Raw genomic sequence first — 21,637 nt, 5'->3', positions numbered from 1 at the left:
TAAAGACCATACACCAAATATGTCCCCCTCTTCGGAACACTCTTCAGTGTCTTACTGCGGCAAGGGCTAATCCTTGATCCATATACAAATATAATCTTGATTCCTAATCATGATGTCCTTGGCCCCGAGTGGATCATCACCACCAAAGCAAAGAAGGCTTATTATCGGAATGGTTGTATAGGTGCAGCTAAAAACTGCTACTCCTGACAGCCAGTTTAACATCATTTGTCATGCATCAGCGTATCAATATTGCTTGTGTGTAATCTTTAAAAACGTAATAACACTCTTATTTAGATTTTGGTGGACGGGGACATCTGCTACATTTGGGACGGAGTATTCTATTTACCAAACTCTAAATAAGACCCCTTGGGGCCAGATGTGTCAAGCTATTTAGCATTTCTTAACAGACGGAATTACTTTTTCAGGCCATTAAGAAAGAGTAAATGGGCAAATTACAATTTGTAACCCCTAGAAATCGCGATTTAAGATTACCAAAATAGGAAATCGCAAATATGGAATTCTTATTTGCGATTTCCTAAGCACATATACCAAGCATTTCCTCAATGCGAAATGGGCATTTATGAAATGTTATTACCATCGACTTCAAGTCGATGGTAACCATGTGCAAATTAAACAAAATATACCCAAAATGCATTTTTTAAAGTGCCCTGCCTAGCGCCCATGCCTCTAGGGCATTTGTGTGCTTTACATGTTCACCAAATGTTTTTTGGGGTGCATCAAGGGGGCCCATAGGCACCTTTGGTTTTGCGTTTCCAAATTTGCGATTTCCTTTTAGGAAATCGCAAACTTGGAAATGCAAAACCATTTGTACTTATGAGCCCATAGGAACAAATGGTGTAGCATTTCCTAAATACCAATTTCCTAATAGCGATTGCAACTCTGTTGGAATTGCTATTAGGAAATCAGAATTTTTTACATTCCATTTTGCATTTTCTAAATTTCAATTTCTTAGGATTCGCTGTTTAGGAAATGTAAAATGGCCCTAAGTTGCTTAAAAAGGAGTTGTGATGCTTATTGGGACCAGGGGGTAATTTGATGCAGCACTTGTGCTTAAGCCAATTGAAGTCCTAATATTTTAAAGGTGAATAAACTATTTACCTCTTCTGACAAAAAATGTGTCACCTAATAATCTTTTATTTTGAACAAAAAAGTAAGTACAGGGCGAGATTTTAAGCCAATGCGTGATGAAATGCCATTCACATTTTAGACCAACCCATATAATATCAGTCTGCCTGTGCAGTGCTTTGCAGTTTGCAGTTTGTGTACTTCAAATTGTCCTTGCCATGTCTGCCCTCCACCGAATTGCACATGTAGAACTTGGGTGAAGCCAGGCGAAGCTAATTACAACAGTTTTTGCCTACACTAACAGCACAGATCTTCTAGGGAACAGTTGTGATGGTACTTATGTGCACACATTAACAGAGATTCCATCCATCAGCTTCTTTAAAAAATGAAAGGCAAGGGAGTTGGGATAAAGAGAAACACTGGCAAAGGGGCTGTGATTGAGGTAGGTGTGCTCTGAGAAGGATTGACCCAAAGCAAAGCCCCAAGTAGACTTTCAGACATCAGTACAGGGAATGGTGGCAGCACTGCTATCCCACATGCACGCACCGCAGACTAGGGGCTTCATGTAGAGTTTGATGGAAGGGATACTCTGCTACAAATGTAAAGGGTGTCCCATCCTCCGTATCACAAGTACATGCCACTTGTAACACAGCACTTGGTAATCTGCCACATTTTGACAGACTATCCTTTCTACCAAATTCTAAATAATGCTCTAAGTCTAAGAAGAGACTAGCTGAAAAACATCATGAGAAAGCCCCACCAACATTGGGATCATTTTTTCTATAGTAACATTCAGCTAGTGCTTTTCAATGCTTGTTACAAATAGCATTTGTTTTTCCTAATATGGCCACCACACCATCACGCAATAGCAGCGGCACGTGGTAAACTTGTCCTTACTCCTATATGATATTAGTGGGTTTACTGACGCTGTTGGTCTTGGCCCTCTCTGCAGGGTCACCTCTAAACATTTTGCCTCCTCCCCTTTTGTTTTGCTGGGTTTGGTTTTGTTGGCCTTAGGATTCTCTGCACTTTACCTCTGCTAACCGGTGCTAAAGTGCCTGTGTGCGCTCCCTAAAACATGGTAAAATTGTCTTACATCTGACAGGCATATTTAATTGACTTTTTCTAAGTTCCTAGTAAACTAGTATACCATATACCCAGGTGGGGTAAATTAAATGCCACTAGTTAGGGTGCAGCGCGTATTGTGCCACTCACTTAAGAAGCACCTTAAAACATGGCTCAAGCCTGTCAGTGCAGCCTATATGCAGTTTTAAAAAGCCAATTCGACTTGGCAAACAAACCCATTTGCTAAGGTTAAAACGACCTTTTTAATAAGTATGTCATCCAAAGGGTAGGCCTTTAACAGCCCATAGGACAGGATGTAGTGTATTTAAAAAGTTGGACATGTACTTTTAAGTTATACGTGTCCTGACAGTGAAAACTCAAAAACTTGATTTTCACTACTGGGAGGCCTACCTCTCCCCTAAGATAACATTGGGTTACCACATTACATTTAATAAGTGATCATTTTTGATTGGGAACAGGTAGAAATGTCGTGTTTGGTGTATAGGGAGTTGTAATTTAATATCCTCTTTAATGGTGAAGATGAATTTTAAGCACAATTCTGAAAATGCCACTTTTATCATGTTGGCATTTTCTTATCCTACAAATCACAAAACAGAGTATTCCCAGCCTAAAACTGTCAGATTCCTTTCCTACGCAGGATCCTGGTATCAATTCAAAAATGTTTTTTTATATGTGACCCTCACCCACTCTAGTGGTGGCATGCTTCATCATCGGGTCCACTCCAGCGCCTAAAAGCCAGGCGGGGCTCAACCATATTCCAGGGAGGATATTATTCCTACCGGGGAGGTTACAGAAATAAAAATACCTTTCATTGGCCAAATATATCCCTTTATTCGCTGTCAGCGTAGTTAATCACTTTGAGTGAATTTGTAGGATGTTATGATCCAGTGACCCTCTCGGAAACTGTTGCAATTTTTTGTCAGGACTTCTCTATATTGGGTTGCCCCGGTGTCAATGTACAGCGAGTCTGAAACAAACTCACGAAACATGCAGTGCTAACCCTTGCATGTGGAGCAAGTCTATTAACTCGCCTTATACACTCACAAGCAGGGCCATGGTAGACAGTTTGGGCTACCATTCACACCACTGGGGTGGCGGGTGGATGTGCCCCTGTAGTCACACAGTCGTCAAAAGAAACACGCATCTGATCCAACTACTTGTGCGAATTCATAACTCCGGTTCTACTGATTAGATTTTTGTCATTTTGGTGTCAAATAATTTATTTAGATTTACTAAATGTTTCTAAATTAGTTCTGGATTTTTGTTATGTTTTGTTTATTACTGTTTAAGTACAGCATAAACATTGCCTTTGAGTTAAACCTGATTGCTTTTGTGCCAAGGTACCCGGGGGTTAAGCACAGGTCAATGTAGTGACTTTTGGTAGTTCACCCTGACAGGGATTGTGGCTGTTGCATGAGTGGGGTTTCACCCCACTCAACCAACAACCCAATTACTCACAGACACTTGACAGACTGCCATTTTGTTTTGACCATTCCAGGCTCAGGGTTTAGTGTATCATGCCTCAGAAGTGAAAAGCTGGTATCGAGGTGGGGGTCCTTCTCGTACAGCGGCTGGCGAGCCATTATAAAAAAAACTCTTAAAATTAGAAAGGGTGATATGTTTGAAGAGCTGTGAAACAGACAAACCATTTTTATTGAGTGTCTTATTTTGTAATTGCTCTTTATTAATGTGCTACTGGTCTTTGCCTGGGTTGTGTTTGTCCAGCGAGAGAACATAACGCCTTACAAGAGGGCACCTGGGTTACAATGCAGTCTGCTTTCTCTGTGTGCAGTGCTAAGGGGCATGCCAGTCGATGCTTGTTTCTCTCAGTTCTTTAGGCATCCCTAAGAGGGGATGGCTTCTGGTAGTTTGTAGCTGCTGAGGTAGCAGTGGCAAGCATGTACATATTCTGTGCTGTACACAATCATCTGTTCTTGGGGCAAGTGGAAGATAATATCTGTATTTTGTACACAGCAATCTGAGTTTTGTTTTTCAGTTGGGAAGGGGCAAGAAGCTGGGGAGTATACTGATTTCTTTTATTTTTATTTACATTGATTTTCTATAGTACCCTTTACAAGTAACATTAACTGCTTATGCATCATGTATGTGTAAGCAGTTGATGTATACATGGCTCCTTATACTGATGACGGGCAAACTGAGATGGCAGGTGGGCTAATGAACGATGGGTTGGAATGCTACATCAAGCGATTGCCAGTGGTTAGACTTATTGTGAGCATTCCTTCTATTCTGTTCTATTTGCATGTCTTGTAGAGCTCATGGCTACCCAACACAGGCTTCCCAGCGCTTTCAGCCCTAGCTAGAGTGGTGGATGTTTAGGCATAAGGAAAGGTATTCAATTGTTTTCTGAAACTTAAGCGAATGAACGACCTCCACCTCTAGTTCTCTTAACTCTGGGGACAACAAGAAGGCATAGGTTGTTTGAACTGAGGTCTTTATTGCTCCAATGGGGGTTGACAAATTGATGAAGGATACACAGACCCACTTTATGTTTTGCCCGATGTGTGATTTATAGTGCCTTGAATTGCATGCTGCTGCTTATTGGCAGCCAGTGAAGGGTAGTGAGTGCTGTGCGTGCTGATTGAGTTTTAGGAATGCCCAGCATTATTTGTGCTGAAGCATTCTGGATGATTTGTAGTTTTTTTAATGACAAACACTGGGCTACCCAGATAAAGGGAGTAGCGGTAATCAGGGTGAGAAAGAATTAGGCCATGAATCGTTGTCCTTCGCCCTCCATCGGGAGCCATTTCAGAGTCATCCTCAAAGCTCTAGGGAGGCCAAAAGCAGCTGGCTGCAATCTTCTTTGCTTGGGAAGTCATGGTGAGATGTTTATAAAGAGTAATCCCCAAACTTTTTAACTCTGATTTGGGGTGTAGACGTTCTCCTAGGGACACAGGATACTTAAGTTGGTCCCAAAGTAATGGATTGTTACTGACCTCCAAGACCTCCATCTTGCCCCTGTTTAATTTCAGGCAGCTGACTGCCATCCATATAGAGACCTTCTCCAGACAACTGCTTAGTCTTAGAGAGGCAGAGCGTACATCGGGAGATAGAGAGACGATAATCAGCGTATCGCCCGCATAAGATACCATATTAAATCTAGGTGAACAGTTGATATCGGATATAGGGCTGACATACAGATAAAAAAGCGTGGGGCTCAGGGAGGAGCCCTGCGGCACTCCACATTTTAGCAGATGAATTGCAGAGAGAAAAGGCCCCTCACTAACCTGGAAGCTCCTCTTGTTCAGGAATGACGAAAGACATTTTAATGCACTACCTGTAATGCCTACATCTTCCAAAAGACAAAATAAGGTGGGATAGGAGACCATGTCAAAAGTGCACTTAAATCAAGAGGAATAAGTGCTGCTGATCCACCCTGGTCTAAGACCCTTTTAGGATCTTCCACAGCAATCAGGAGCACTGTTTCCGTACTAGAGCCTGGGTGGAATCCTGTAGGATGAAGTATATTGTTAGATTCCAGGAATTCTGAAAGATGTCTGTTTATCACCTTTTCTAAAATTTTGCTGACACCTTCCATCACCTTTTGTGTATTTGATGGTTCTAGGCTGCAGCAGGACCCCCCCCAGGGGTTAAGGTGCTGCAGGATTCCATCATGGGAGCCAGGGGGCGCCAAGTTCTTTCGGCGTCACTGGTGCCACGCGCACCCTGAGCTGCCCGGGACAGTGACGCTGTTTTGACACCATAAGTTGGGAGAAGGCACTTTTTTTATGTGAAAGGGGCCCACGCTACATCACTTCGTAATCCTTTGCATTTTTGGGTGAATCAACGTCTATGGATAAAACCCACTTCATAGGTATTTTTTGCGAAGCTTTGTGATTTAATCTATGTGAGCCACGTATTTAAAAGGCACTGTATTTGGAAAATGAATGGCTTTACAATTACAGAAATGTTTAAAAAGAAATGCTGGGTGGTTACTTTAATCACAAGTTAAAAATGCGAGCGAAGCTAATTTTACTTTTTACTTCAAAATCTGCGTTAATGTACACTTAGTCGCAGCTGATGTCCTCTGAAGGAGCTTGCGTTTTTTGTTTCCCCTTTGAGTACTTCTAGGGGATTACGGTAATTGTTGCTTAATCAAGGTTTGATTTGTTGCGTGCACTGCAGAGACAGCAGGTCAGGCATAATTTAAAGATCAGTGTTGCTCTCTGCATGCCACTGGTGTCGTGGACTTAAATAAACGTTGCATCTTATTTACTTTGCTGCAGAAATAATGTGCCTTGTGGTGCCAGGCGACAAGTACAGTGTTTCGTCGGGCCTGAATGGCACAGTTTGTGCCAACATTGTAAGGTCCAGGCAGGTGTCGCGACGCAGAGAGGAGCTCAGTGAGGACTTGTGCTGTGACATGAGGGCGCGCCTCTCCTCCAAAAGGCACTCTGGAAGTATTCCTTCATTGATTGTAGAGCTTGTACTTGTTGAGTTGAGGAACTAAAGAATGAATCAATGATTGGCAGGATAGATAACTGAGAGAAAGAAAAGGTGGTCAGTCAGTGCACGGATTCAAGTCAGCATGGGTTGATGAATGAGTGATTTTTCAACATAAGCTCTCATGCGCTGTCAGTCATCAATTCATCCATTCATATATTCCGTCATCAATATATCCACTGGAACTTTCTCACATGACCCTCTCCCTCCCCCAAACATGCACAACTTTGCCAATCAAGAAATACTTCCATTCATTAAACCCAGCCTTGGCTTTGCTATGAGGTGTTCTTCAGTTGTAATAAGGAGGAGTTCATATGTTCATATTTGTGCTTTGACCTTAAATTGTCAATAAAGGTTGTTTTCAGTGGAGGCAAAGACAGACTTTCAAAGGCTCGTGGTGGTCCTTCCAGTTAGGCCTTCAGGGAGGTGTGAGGGGTCTCGCTCAGCAGGATGTGCACAGTCAGTTCTGCTGTCACCATGATTTTGGTCAAGTGAGTGCTCCATCAGGTTCCAGACGAGGATGTCACACAAGCCGCATTGACAACGGTGGCACAGTATGTTTTCATGATACATAGCATGTTTCGTGGAGACGGCTTTCAGTTTTTAGTTTGCACTAATTTCTGCTCGATTTATTTGTTTTGTTACAAAAATTAAAACAAAAGTGATTAACTCCCTGACAGTCCAATGACTGTACAGTATTACACCATGGTAAGTATCACTCTCTCCTGTCACCTCTGAGGGGGTCGTTAAGACTTGTTTAGCCACAATAAACATCACGATTGAGTAGATTGTTATAAGCAATTGTAAACCTGGGGCTTTTTTATGTTCTTCCTACATTCACAAAGTTTTCTAAGTGTACTCATTTCTGATCCCCATCACTGGCAACTTTCCAGTAGTTTTTACGTTAAAAACCTTTGTGATTTCAAATCACGTTCATGCAAAGGCATTTTCACAAATGCAGTTTTACATAGTGTAAAATTTTGTGTGTGACTATGCCTTTGCATTAGTACTTCAGGTCTTTTTTTTTTTCTCTACGGAAAATATATTTTTTCAACTTATTCTTCCCCTCCAAATTTGGCGGTGTTTACTTTTTCTCCTCTCTCTGGAAATCGATCAGTTCTTTCCCATGTTATTAATAAATCTCAGACTGTTTCCAGGGTGGAAATCGGATGGGTACATTTTTTAAATGCCTACAAAGAAATACTTTTGAGGGTGTGTCCAAACAGAGATGGTCCTGCAAGAATTCACACATGTGACATGTAGGTCACGCACAGAGGTGGGCATCCTTTCTTCCTACTGTTGCATTCATTGATTCATTCTTGCATTTATATTCCCTATGGTCAACTCTCTATAGACATAGGGCACTCTGTAGGCCAGTACTTTTTGTGCTTTATTCCCCAGTTATGAAACTTTGGAAGTAAAACATCAAGCAAAGTGAACCAAGGGTATTGAGTGAACCCAGATAGGGGAGCATAACCTTGCCCTAGACATGTGTATTGCTGACGGGACCCTGTTGTGTTGCTGGGAACCGTGATGTGCACACTTTGCAGGTGCAGTCTCTTTCAGGGTTTAAGGTTCTTACAGAGCTGTGATCGAATGTTGGCTGAAATTAAGGATTAAGTACTGGTTATTCCTGCTATTTCTGCAACTGGGTGTTGAAGCCCTTCCATGAAGGGGCCTAAAGGACTAGTAGTCCACAAGTAGTTACAGGTGAGTAACCTTTCATGATTATATACATATATATTCTGTTTAACTAACTGTAAACTACCAGTGAAAGCGACCACAGAGGCAAAGGTACTTTAGACTTAAATTCTTTGTGAGCCAGGTAGAAGTGAATATATGCATTCAGAAGGCAGAAGGATTCTCACTGCCACTGCCAGTTCAGACACGCCTGTGGAGTGTTACAGAAAATTGGAAATGTCCATGCAGTGTTCCCCAGCGAGGTGAACCATTGAATTTGAGACATTGTTGCCATCCTGTGGTTACAGCCAATCTCCAACTCACGTTGTGTCTTGTTTGCTTCCGCAGCCGCTCTCCGTCTCCCCTGCAGGCCACAGAGAAAGAGAAGGAGAGTCCAGCGGAGCTGGCCGAGCGGTGTCTGCGTGAGCTGCTTGGGCGCGCGGCCTATGGAAATATCAAGAATGCAATCAAGCCGGTCCTCATGTAAGGCTATATCTGTCATCTAAGCAGATTGAGCACTATGTGGAATATGCCACATACACTCAGCAATGGTTGCTTTTATAACTTAATTTTGAATTGTAATTCGTGTGTCTAGACTTCAGATATTTGAAATCGGCAAGTAACAATTGGGTCATACTCAAAACACCTCGGGTCAGGCTCCATCATGGGCCTGGTAAGGACAAACTCGAGCCCTGAATTCTCAGAGGTGGAGATCAGTGCCAGGTCCGCGTGCCAGGTTGTGCCCAGCGGGTTCTCCGTTCCCAAGGCCTGTTCTTGCTCTGAACACTCCTGTGCATGCAGCATCCTTAAAGTTAGGAAGGAGCTTGAAGAACTTCAGGACTGGGATAAAGGGAAATTTCGAAATAGAGAAGCAGTAAAGGCTTTTTTCTAGTTATAAGTAAGGGGTCCATTTATTATGTTTCTTTGTAATGTTTTGAACAAGCATATCACATGTACCTTATTCTCAAGTCTTGAATTAGGGGTTGTCGGTGCACAAACATTCAAAGTGCCAGTAAAAGCTTATGGTAAAACCTACACCCGAGGTGTTAAGACTTGAACAATACAAAATATCTTCACAACTTAAAACAAGCAAAATCATATTTCCTGTACCTATAAGATCCTAACACACACACACAATTAGTATATAATTTTGCAGATGCCCAGTTGTGTGTAAGAAGGCACGATTTCGTTTTTCGTTCTTTAGTGCTGTTATCCATGTGATTGAATATCCATGTTTTACTTCTTTAGTGTGTTACCCGTGTGATTGTTTGTCCTTGTTATCCATCATTCTTTAATGTTATCTGTGATTGAATGTCCGTATTATCTGTGTGACTGAATATCCATGTTTTCAATCTTTAGTATATGACCAGTATGATTGAATACCCATGGTACCGTTGTGACTGGATGTAGGATGTTTGGCGAGCTACACCTTTAACTATTGATATATCTGTACTGATGTTAGTCCCCATTTGAGGGCAGGCGGCAAGCAGGGTCTCCTGGGCAAAGATTGTGCATGGTGAGGCTGTTTACTTCTGATGTCTTGGGGTCTGTCCTACTATGGCTCTGCAAACTGGGCCAAGTACAATCTCTCCATCACTTGACAGTCAGTGCTAGAGATGGCGAGCTGTCACATGCTTCTGAGGGAGGCGGTGTGGGGGTGCTCTAACTCAGCACTCAACACACACACATCAGTATAATAAATGGTTGTCCAACCCAGTGCTGGACTTTCAAGAAGAAAAGTACTTGCATGCGCACTAGAAATAAATACTACACGTATGAAAATGTGCACCAGGCTATATATTGTCCTGGCAGCGTAGTACTACTATTCGCTCTGGTCACTTCCTTACGGTCCAGGTAGATTCCTCCCTAGGTCAGTAATTAGAAAGATGAAGCTCAGTTGTAGATTACCAAGTGCTCTTGAAATTGTGCTCAGTATCTTTTGCATTCACTGGTTCTCAGGGAACAAGTCTGCTTGTCTGTGTGCAAACTGGCGTTCTCAGCGGCTGCCCTGCTTCTCTTTGACTCATCTGCTCCTGTCTTCTGGGATGAGTGTGAGTCGGCAGCTCGCCTCGACCACCTTAGCGGTCGTGTGTGCAGTGATGGGGCTGCCCTTGGCTGTCGGCTGCTGCTCAGGGAAGTGCTGTTTTTTTTTCACGGCTTGTCTCATAAGGAAGCCCTGCTGCCCCGCTTAGGCTATTCAGGTCTCGATCAGTGCAGCCACGCACGGGTTGTGCTCGAGCAGAAGGTAAGGCTTTGCACAAGCCTCGCTATTTGGGTGCGGGCCATGGCTAACGTCTTGTTGCGGTCTCAGGTTGGGCAATGGCTCAGGACATGTTGCAGTCTCTGGTTGGGCGGCTGCTTCACAAATGTAACGCAGTGGCTCAGGTCACAGCGCAGGTTCACAGTTCATGCATAGCAGCTCAGGTCGCACCACAGCTTAATTCTGTGGGCGCAGTAGCAGGGCTATGCCACATCTCCGTGATTCCCAGTTTAATTGCAGAGAGAGTCTTGGGTTCCTTGACATCCTCCACTTCCAGCACACCAGGGTCACATTGTACTTCACTTTTCCTGGACCGTCACTCCTCCCAACAGGAAAGCTGGCTTCAAGATGTTTCAGGGCAAGTGAACAGCTCTTAAGCAAGGGGTAGACTTAGGTAATGTCTACTCACCTCTGGAAAGCTGGCAGGGGCTGCTTTCTCTTTAAGGCTCCAAGGCTCTGACCCCTTTGTTTTCTGGTCCATTTTTATTGTAGCAAGATTGAGAATAATAATGTATTATTCACTCTTGGTAAAATGAAGAAAATGCCATCCAGCAACACCCTGAGACAGCTAGTGACACAGACTGAAAGCCAGGCCAGGCACATGAAGGCACCTGCACGACTCTTCAGAGATTATCTAGGACTGGTGAAACCTCCAGCCGCGGCGCGCTCCGGTGCCTTACCATCTGTGAGTTGGTAAAGCATCACAGCTAAAGGTATCCACGGGGGATGCAGGCTTAAGCCCTGCAGTGCACCTGGCTACACGCCAATCAGCCACTCACCCAACCCTTTCATGACTCTTCTTAGAGTTGGGAAAGGGTGTTGTGAATGAGCAGAGACTAAAGCCCCGAATCTGTGACTGTGCGGGTTCAGTGCTTCAGTTTCAAGTGCTGGACACAGGAAGAAGCAGCAGCAGTCCAAATGGGACCTGCACAGACAAAAAGGTAAGTAAAAATGCTTCAACATGCTGTGTGTGCACGCTTGAGAGTGTGTGTCTGTGAGAGAGCGTGTGCGTGTGTGAGCATGTCTGCGTGTGTGTGAATGTGAGAGAGTGTCACTGAAGGAGTGAGTCAAAGTACGTTGGAATGAGTGGAAGGAAGAGCAAGTTCCAGTGAGAATGAATGAGAGTAAGGGGGAATGCCAGTGAGTGTAACAGTATTACTCTGTGTGAGACTGAGTGAGTTACAGTTTCTGAGTTTAATTGTCGGAGAATATGCGGTACAGTGATTCAGAATGAGAACGAGTAAGACTGATTGAGTCAGCCTAAGTAAGGGTGAGTGACACTGGGTGAGAAAGATTGAGTATGAGTGAGTCAGACTGAGATTAAGTCAGATTGAGTGTGAATGAGACTGAGTGAGTATGAGTGAGGCAGAATGATAGTGAGTGAATCAGAATAACAAAAATGAACGGGACTGAGTGAGAATGATTGAGATGGAGTCACAGTGAGATTGAGTGAATCAGTATGAGTGGGACTGAGTGAATCAGGAAGATTGAGTGAGTCGAGGAGACTAGGTGGGAATGAGTGAGTCAGAGTGATGAGTGAAACCGCATTAGACTAAGGCCCTGAGTTAGAGTTTGGTGGAGGGGTTACTCTGTCTTAATGGTGATGGATATCCCTTCCGACAAACTCTAAATCCCATTATACCCTATGGGATTTAGTTTTCGGCGGACGGGATATCCGTCACCGTTGTGATGGAGTAACTACTCCGCCAAACTCTGAATCAGGCCCTAAGTGAGACTGAGTCATTGTGAGATTGAGTGAGAATGATTGACACTGACTGTGACTGAGTCAGAGTGAGGTTGAGTGAATCAGAAGGAGTGGAACTCAATGAGAATAATTGAGAATGAGTGCGACTGAGTGGATCAGAGTGAGAAAGAGCGAGACTGCTGGAGCAAATGAGGCTGAGTAAGTCAGAGTAAGTGCGAGTGCGAATGAGAGTAAGTGAATGAGATTGAGTGAGAATGAGTGAGCGAGTTAGATGGAGCGCAAGCAAGAGTAAACAAACCTCCCTAGTAGAAGTCAGGCTTGCTTACTGAAATCCGAGCCAAGGATTATGCCCCACCAATTTTTATGGTCATCAGCCGCCACTGGAAGCTGGCTGTTAGACAGACATCAGCTCTGGTCACAAGCAGTCCTCTGAGTTCCTCACCTCAATCTTGAGCAGCAGGTCAGACTTTAGATAACTGAAATGAATCCCACAGGCCTCCATTACTCTGTCTCACTAGTACACATGATATATGTACAACACAGGCCACATACAAAACGTACACAAGATACACCTGGGATGTTTGCGCTAGGGTCTGGATAAGAACATAAAACCTGAACTATAAACAAATGGGCCAGTAGGCATCTATCCCAGTGACATAGATAAACAGGTTTGGTCACAACTAGAATTCACAAAAGATGGTATGCTGCTCGCACTCTCTCTAGGCGCTTTAGTTGGATTTAATATTTAAAAATTCATAACTCTGCTTATGTACATTGGATTTTCAACGTTTTGACCTTAATGTATTCAGATAAATGATATCTATTTTTCTAAACCCGTGTGGTATATTTTTGTGGTGTTTTCACTATGTTACTGTATGATTTATTGCACAAATACTTTACACATTGCCTTCTAAGTTGAGCCTGACTGCTTAGTGCCAAGCTACTAGAGGGTGGGCACAGGATAATTTGGATTGTGTGTTACTTACCCTGACTAGGATTGTGGTCCCTATTTGGACAAGGGTGTATACCTCTGCCAACTAGAGACCCCATTTCTAACAATCGGCCTCCCTAACATGAGATGTTGGAGGAGTCAAACACTCTACTTTTCCCTTTCTTGCCTTTTTACGAAAGGATCCCTCAGGACATTGCGATCATAGACTCCCTCTTCTCCATGGATCTCTTTTGTGGTACCCTGTGGCACAATACAATATAGATGCATACATTTAGACCCTGTCCAGGTCTCTGGAACTGTGGCACCTCCTGTAATCCCTTGCTGGGTTTTTATTTTTATAGATGGGACTTCATCTGCCTCCTAGAAGTGAACTCTCCTCTGAATTTTAGTGGCACTTTTATCTTCCAAGAAGCCTGGACCACTGGTCTCCAGTGCCTCATGGCTGGGCTCGGATGTGATGGGCTTTGCTTTGGTATCTCCCTGGTCTGCTGAAGCCTGTTTCATCTTCTTTAGGATGGAGGGAGGGGCCCAGTGAGGTTTCCATCGATGTCCTGTTGCATCTGTTGCTGTAGTCTAGCAGTTGAAAATCACCTGTAGCTACACCAGGGGTCCCAGACCTTTTTTTGTTAAAAAAAAAAATCTCCCTAGTTTCCATGAAAATCATCCTGAGCTACTGTTCGTGATGTGATAGTCCATCCAAAACTGATAGCGGTGATCACATCACTGCATTAGGCAGGGTTGCCAGGAGTAAAGTAAAAAACATTATCAATTTGGAATGAATCTGCATGGTAATACATAACAGCCATAGCTGCATTCCCCTGGCACCAAGGTAATAATATGAATAATAAATCTGTCCAACTCAAATAATAGCTTTACATTTATTTTGAAAATGGAAAAAAAATATTCTCCATACATCAGCTTATGAGTACTGAAAATACACACATTTTCACTTCAAATACATGCATTTTAATTTTGGCAAACAAAACATATTTGATCCAAGCAAAGGCTTTCATATTTAGTAGGCTGGGCTGTACACAGGAGAGCTACTCACAGGTAGGTGGTGATCTACTGGTAGCTCATGAGCTACTCGTTGGAGATGCCTCATCTACACTGTGTTCTTTTCCTCACCTTCCCATTGTTCCTGTAGTTGTCTGGCCTCAACCAGTTGGGCTTTTTTTTGCCAAACACAGTTTCTGAGCCGCATGGGCTAGGAGGGATAGAGAATGTTGTTTTCCCTAGCAAGGACTGTTAATTGCCCACATGCTCACAGGCATTTGTTAGGTTGCATCCTTAGGTCTAACCTTGGTCTGCAGCGTTTATACGTTAGTTTGTCCCCACAGGGCTTCTAGCATGGAGTTTTGGTAGGTTAGAAGGCAGTATTACATCAAGAATAGTGTAGAGAGAGCATCAACTCTCAGAGAAGCCAGTATGTCTGTAGTGGAATTAGTTACCCTGGGAAATGCTCACTGTTCTTTTGTGCTCAAATTGTGGATATTTAAGTATGTCTTTACAGTAGATTCTTAAAGCTAATTTCTTCTAAGAGAGTTCCACTGAACCCAGTTCTGTTCCAAAGATTGTTCTGTATCAGGACGTCCTCCGTTTCCTAGCTCTACTGTTAGTCACTAGCAGAGGTTAATGGGCTTTCTTGAGCAGAACTCGGTACAAATGATTCTCTGGACCAATTTAGGCAGTGGTCTTGGCATAGATGTGGAGGACATCCCTGAGAACAGACTTTGAACTTCAAGATTAGGGCGACTCTCCAGCTGTTTCCACCTGCAGACAGGTGCACATTCCTCTGAGCAGCTATTGGCGAAATCTACCTTCCTTATTAGATCCTGTATTCCAGCTCATCCGGTCATCGGAATGTTGGGTCTTGAAGGGTAAAACTAGCATGGCTTTGGTAGTGTTGCTAACCCACTCATTAACTATTTCTCATTCCCACAATTCCAGAAGTTATATGCATTCCTTGCCCTGGTCGCGTGAATTTTTGCAGAAGAAATCTCCTAGAGTTCCTACTTGTAGAAATCCAACATTTTTTGCCTCCCTGATCCTCCCCTTTGTAACTGGATCAGCCCTCCTCACTACAAAGGCATTAATTTGTCACCACTTTCAGGGCCTTCCACAAAGTGAAAAGGCAGCAGATCTGGAGGGGACCCACCATTTAAATAGGCCAGGCAATTGTAGCTCATTTACATTTTCTGATATATAGAGCTTTTTATGAACTGTTGAGATAACCAATGCCACAGGTAAAAACTCCAGTGGTCCAAAAGCCACACAATCTAGGAGAACACCCAAATCAGCGGAATTCCTCACAGCCAGTCTTATTGCAATGAGTATTGAAAGTGTATGAAGTGAACAATTTATATTCATTAATTGATGTAAATGATTGCTTGCAGTAGGAATGGCTTCTTCACTTCAAGCCTTCTATAAGACTTCAGTTCAGTCTGTTGCTGGATTGTTAATGTTTTATGTTTTTCTCCCGCCTCCCCAAAGGCATCTGGATAATCACAAACTCTGGGAGCCACAAATTTTTGCCATCCGCTGCTTTAAGATCATCATGTACTCCATACAGGTGAGAAGAACTTTTAAAAACATTGCTAGAATTGGCGTCTGGGAATGATTGGGGCGAGAAAATATGCATTTTCTTCAACATTCATGTGAAGGCATCAATCAATCAATCAATCAATCGAATAAGATAAACTGTTATGTAATTCATTTTAATACATCTGACTTCATCATTGTTGATGCTCTGTAACTGAGGGTCTGTGCAGGGATCCTCAGAGGATTTGTTGTGTAGACAATGTATACCTCAATAGCCTGTGCAACCCATGCACACTGTCAATCCATCACGCACAGGGGAATATTCACTCCGATAAAGTCTCTCCGGGGTAGACTATCTCCCCTGCAAGCACTGGCAAATACACTGCGAGCAATGGCCAGACACTCCATGTCAAAACTGTGTCTTTTAGCACCACTGAGCATCCCTGCGAGATAACTGAACACCAAAGGTAATTTTGATGGGCAAGTTCAAAGCAGAGTGTTGCTGGCACACAATGTTAAGACTTATTGAGAACTTTCTATTGAATGGAAAGAGGATGGCATGTCACTGTTGCCAGCACCTACTGCACAGAGAAAGGTGAATTCACTCATTTTGCAGTCAGAGAAAAAGAAGTAAGGTCAATTGTGTGACAGTCTTGCAGGGGTGCCTGGGGGGGCGGTTAGGTATGGGGGAGATGTGTGGAAGGAGGGGCTGTAGATGTGTGGGTGGGCTGTGCACATTCAGGGGCTTGGAGGGGCATGGGTAAAACAACTCTATGCAGTTCTGTAGACACAGCCTTTCTGTGGGCTGATGCCCCCTCACAGCAGTGTAGTCTCCAGCCTGGAGCACCCACAACAGAGGCACAAAGTGGTGTGACCTATCTGCTTCTGGCTATAAACAGCCACAAAGTCATCAGGAAAGAGACAAAAGGGTGTTTTTACCTGAAAGATCCTTCTGACTCTGAACAACAGACTGCAGCCCCCTTCACCCCCGCCCTCTACCAAGTGACAGTGTTACAGGAAGGACCAAATCGAATTTCTGTAGGAGCCTTGTCTCCTTTCTCCTCACTATACAGTCTAGGTCTTCTTCCTCCTGCATCCTGATAAGCTTCCAGTGTCTGGAAAAACAGCATCACTCCAGCTTGTGCACAGGAGCAGGCCCGGGATGCCCAAATGGAACCCACAGGTCTTCATCACCCTGCTTCACTTATACGCACAATGCATAAACTACAATAGTCACATACACAAAGATGCACAACATAAAGTTTGATGGAACTAGGTGACAAAACAGGGTATAAATCTGAATGCACATTGGTGAGACACTCCCAGCCAGTGCCAACTAACTCATTTTTAAGGAGTGTGTGAAAAACAAAACCCTAATTCACAAAATAGTGAGGGAAGATCTTTAAATGAGACTTTTTTTTCTGTGCCAACTCCCTTTGTGCAGCATAAGGACCCTGTACCAAGGTTGTGACACTCCAGACTATGTGTAAAAGGGTTGTCCAAGGGTTGGAACACAAGGGGCTAGGGCTTTTATTGTTTAAATGATGTGTACACTCAGAATCACATGTTTAAACTGTCTGTTCTGGATATTGTCTACTATGTTTAATGTTGTTTCTTTCACAGCTTACATTTTCTGATTGTCTGCTAGCTCAGAAAGCCTTCTCCCACTATACTCCTAAAACCTTGCAAGAAAAAATGACCTTGACTTACTCCTCCTTGTTTCTTTTCCTTCCTTTCTTCAGAGACCCTTTTCATACCTTACATCCTCTGCGTACTTTCCATTTCTGAGAATAGACTCCCCTACGTCTCATGCCTGCCTCAGCCCTTCTTATTGTAATTCTGCAATTTGCTGATATCTCATTTCATAGATCACAACCTCTCCTCTTTAAAACCCTATCTCTGTAATCTAATCTTTTCTAATCTCCACCAGCCCATCTCTGTCATCAACCACTCCCCTGAAACTACATATCCCCGTAACCTACTTTTTATGAATGTATCGCAAAGTAACTGGAGTAAATGCATGAAATGTTCTCTTGAGAGCTCATGACTAATCTCAATAACCATTACATTGACAACTAACTTTTGGTTCCTGAGTAGCATGCTACGTGCCGTAAAATGCTTCAATGCCTCATCAAGGGTAATAAGCGCTATATAAATCCAACTACAGTTACAATCTGAGAAGATATGTGGTTCAATATGGCAGCAGTATTTTATACAAACATGGAAGATTTATTAATTGTAGAAGAGAGTTTTACCATCTAGAACATATGCGGAGACACAGTAATCATGCAGCATATATTTTAGGAAATCGTTAAAATGATCACTGTATACACCTTTAATTAATTCATCGTGAGTTTAAAAAATAAACGACAATAAATATTGGAGCGATACAAATATTTTTATTTAGCCAGCCTGTCCTTTGTTTTGCAACTAATTAATTCACACCTTTCATTATTGCATATTTGTTGGCGACGAAATGGGATGTTTTCTACTGTTTTTAAATCGTATTAAGGTAGTGCTTCTAATGAAATGTGTTTAGTAATTGCTGTTGAGCATAAAAACAAGGGTGGCCCACGCTTGTCACCTGGATTTATTCATCTTGCTACAAATTGGCAAATAGCACGTAAGTGACTAAGGGCCAGATGTATAAAGCTCCTGGTTTGCATTTCTTAAATAGCGAATTTTAAGAAATTGCTGTTTAAGAATTGCAAAATGGGATTTATGAAATTTGTGATTCAGTAATAGCGATTTCTTAAAATTCGCAATCGCTATAACCGAATCGCAATTAGGGAATGGGACTCCATTCATCCCTATGGACCTGTAGGCCCATAGGTGCAAATGGTTTTACATTTTACAATTTGCGAATTAGGAATTCGCAAATTAGGTAATGCAAACCAGAGGGTTCTGGGGGCCTAAGGCCCTCTCTGATGCACCCAAAAAAATACTTGCGGACATGTGAAGCACACACATGCCCTCGGGCATGTGTGCGTTACATGTCATTTTAAAAAATGCATATATAATGCATTTTTAAAAATTGCACATACTTACCAACAAATTGGATATGGTGGTAATTGCATTTCCTAAATGCCCAATTCACATTTAAATAAATGCTTGATACATGTGCTTTGGAAATCGCAAATAGGAATTGCCTATTTGCGATTTCCTATTTAGAGAATCGTAATTTGCGATTTTCTAAATGGGGTCGCAATTTTAAGGAATCGCTATTTTTGCGATTCCCTAAAATTGCATAGCAAATGCCTTTCTTACATCTTGAAAGGCATTTTTGCATTCGCAAACAGCTGAATTTAGCGATTCACACCATTTGTGAATGCAAAATTATTGCTTGATACATCTGTCCCTAAACCTTCTTTCCTAGTTAATAAAAGAATACCGTACAGTAATTTACGAAATGCTTTTTTTTTTCTTTCACAGCCTCAACATTCACATTTAGTCATTCAGCAGCTTCTGGGGCATTTGGACGCCAACAGCAAGAGTGCTGCCACGGTAAGGGCCGGTATTGTGGAGGTCCTGTCCGAGGCAGCTGTAATCGCAGCCAGCGGATCAGTAGGTAAGTTACTTTAGCAATCGTCGAAGGATAACCATTGTAATATTAGATTGTGTTTGCCATTGTAGCCATTGGTGAAGTTCTTGCTGTGGGTGTGTGGTACTTTGCTGTTAGCATGGTCTCTTCGATCACACAAACATCATCATTTGGGATGTGGAGATAAGACTATTAATTATTCCAGTGGGAGTTACCTCCTTAGAAGTGTCTGAGCTATCCAAGGTCACAGAGCCCTTTTTTCGTATTATATGCAAATGTGCGAAGAGGCTTTTCGCACACGGTTTTATTTACCCACAGTTTGATTCTACAGAATTTCTGTGGTACAGCGATATAGAGAGAATCGTCCTCTCCACCTTCAGCTCTTGTACCTGGGATTTTTCCTTTTTCAGCTTCCTAATGCTGGAGGCTACAGTTACTTTGACAGTCCACAAGAAAGGAACCGGCTCACGCTGTGACATCTGCTTCAGTAAAAACCTGAAACAAATTGGTGCAGAGGGTTACCTCAGTACCATGGCAGCGGTGTGATGAATCTGTGTACTCAGGTCTAGTCCCTTCTGAGTTTGAGAGTGCTATAGTGTGTCCAGCCTTTAAAAAGTACCCTTTAATCACTAATAAACCCAGTCACTCTTGACCTATACCCTATCTGTCAGGTACCAGAGGAAATCCAAGTTGAATCCCTTCCAAGGAAGGATGACGCTCTTAGCTTTGACTGGAGAGCCGAAATAGATCCTTGACAATGATTGGGTTAGCAGCCTCATTCTGTTAAACTTCTTAGAGGCCTTCGAGGTGGTGGACCATCAGCTCTTTCTTCAGCCCTGGTCAGAGCTGGGAGTTGGAAGCCTTGTCTGAGAGCAGATCTCATCCTTTCTAACTATGTGGTCCTAAGACTACTTATCTCTATATTTCCCTCCAGTGTTCTCTGAGTTCACTGTGGCGGGTTTCTGGGCTTTCCTACATTTTTTGATGAATGCAGCAGTATGCCCTGAAATTTAATGACGTAACAAAAGTGCTTTTTGCTGTAACAATGTTTGGTCTCAAGATTTTTGACGTAGCTTACTCAAACCCCACTCACTCCAATCAAAGACAGTAAGAAATTGTGGGATCCAAATTGATGAGAATCTCGTTTCCCTTCATTCTACAATTGAGCCCCACAAGCTGCAACCACCAGCCGTGGCTTATGTGCCAAGTTTTGCCATTTTAAATGGAATCCGAATGAGCAACATTCCCAGGTCTATTGCAGCCTTTAGATTAGCTAATGATATCAGCTTGGGATGTACCCCTCTATCGGCTGTACCGTCCCCTCTTTGTCCCCCCATCCTGCTGTCTGACTGCAGTAATTTATACCATCTCGTCACTGACAGCCTGCTTTTGTTCTGTTTCCTTTCATTCAAGATAGAATGGGATCTTCTGGTTCCCACATCTTGCCCAATTATGTTATTTTGTTCCTACTACACAGCGGTCCTTCTGGACCGCCCTTTCATTCAATCATTCCTGCTTTCCAATCGAGTCCACTCTCTCGGTATAGCCCTCAATCCCACTAAATGCATGGAGTACCTGTTTGCAGCTCAAACAGGTAGTTAGCCGAGAGTAGGAGCCCATATTTATTACTCTGCCTCCATCTCAGACTAGTCTCAAAAAAATTGGTAGCTTAGGTGGCATTCATATTCATTCTTCTTCCACGTCTTTAAACGACCTCACCTGGTGCTGTGACCGGATTCCAGGTGTGGGGCAGGGGCTAGCATCATCGACGGGCTATGCAACGGGTAGTGCTACAGTGCTCACTCCATGTCAGTCCGGTGGAATGCACACCTTCATGTTTTCACCAACTGTTGAAGGAAATGTAATCTGAGATCTGGTTGCAAAGGTAATGATGATATACCCCTCCCTTAAAAAAGTTTATTTCTTACACTTATCTCTTTAGCAAGCAAAGGACCGTATCGTTCTCAAAGCTGAGTCTGAACTTATAGCGGGATTTGCACATTTTAAATTTTAGAAAATAAATAATTTCTCTGGCACCAGACTGTAGTTTGTTCACTAAACCAGTCAGGTTTCAAAGACATATCATAGCTGAACGCCCAGGTGACAATCATCTTTATAAGAGTCAGTCTGTACACTAACCTCATAGAAGTCCTTCTCTTCAGATAGGAAATGTCAGTAACATGTCTCCAGTGTTGAATGTATGAATTCTGGCTTGGTCTGATCTTTTCAATCAGGTGTTACCTTTGATCGGAGGAAAATTGAGGACCCTGCAATGTTGAACATAAAATGTTCCTGGAAGTCAGATTTTGTTGCAAATGTTACACA

The 21,637-nt window shown here is 42.9% G+C and overlaps 1 protein-coding gene across 2 annotated transcripts in view; it reads left to right on the top strand.

Annotated features, from left to right (window-relative positions):
* EFR3B (EFR3 homolog B) overlaps nucleotides 1–21,637 on the top strand; it is a 501,803-nt gene that overhangs the window by 378,518 nt on the left and 101,648 nt on the right. For both annotated transcript variants that reach the window (XM_069233752.1, XM_069233751.1), the window contains exons 7-9: nucleotides 8,662–8,796; nucleotides 15,724–15,802; nucleotides 19,204–19,339. In XM_069233752.1, coding sequence (XP_069089853.1) covers nucleotides 8,662–8,796; nucleotides 15,724–15,802; nucleotides 19,204–19,339 — 350 coding nt within the window. The remainder of the gene's footprint in view (nucleotides 1–8,661; nucleotides 8,797–15,723; nucleotides 15,803–19,203; nucleotides 19,340–21,637) is intronic.

This window comes from Pleurodeles waltl, chromosome 5 (genome assembly GCF_031143425.1).
Source record: "Pleurodeles waltl isolate 20211129_DDA chromosome 5, aPleWal1.hap1.20221129, whole genome shotgun sequence".
In the NCBI taxonomy this organism is placed as follows: Eukaryota; Metazoa; Chordata; class Amphibia; order Caudata; family Salamandridae; genus Pleurodeles; species Pleurodeles waltl.
Note: the sequence above shows the minus strand (reverse complement) of the source record. Positions and strands in the feature narration are given on the sequence as shown.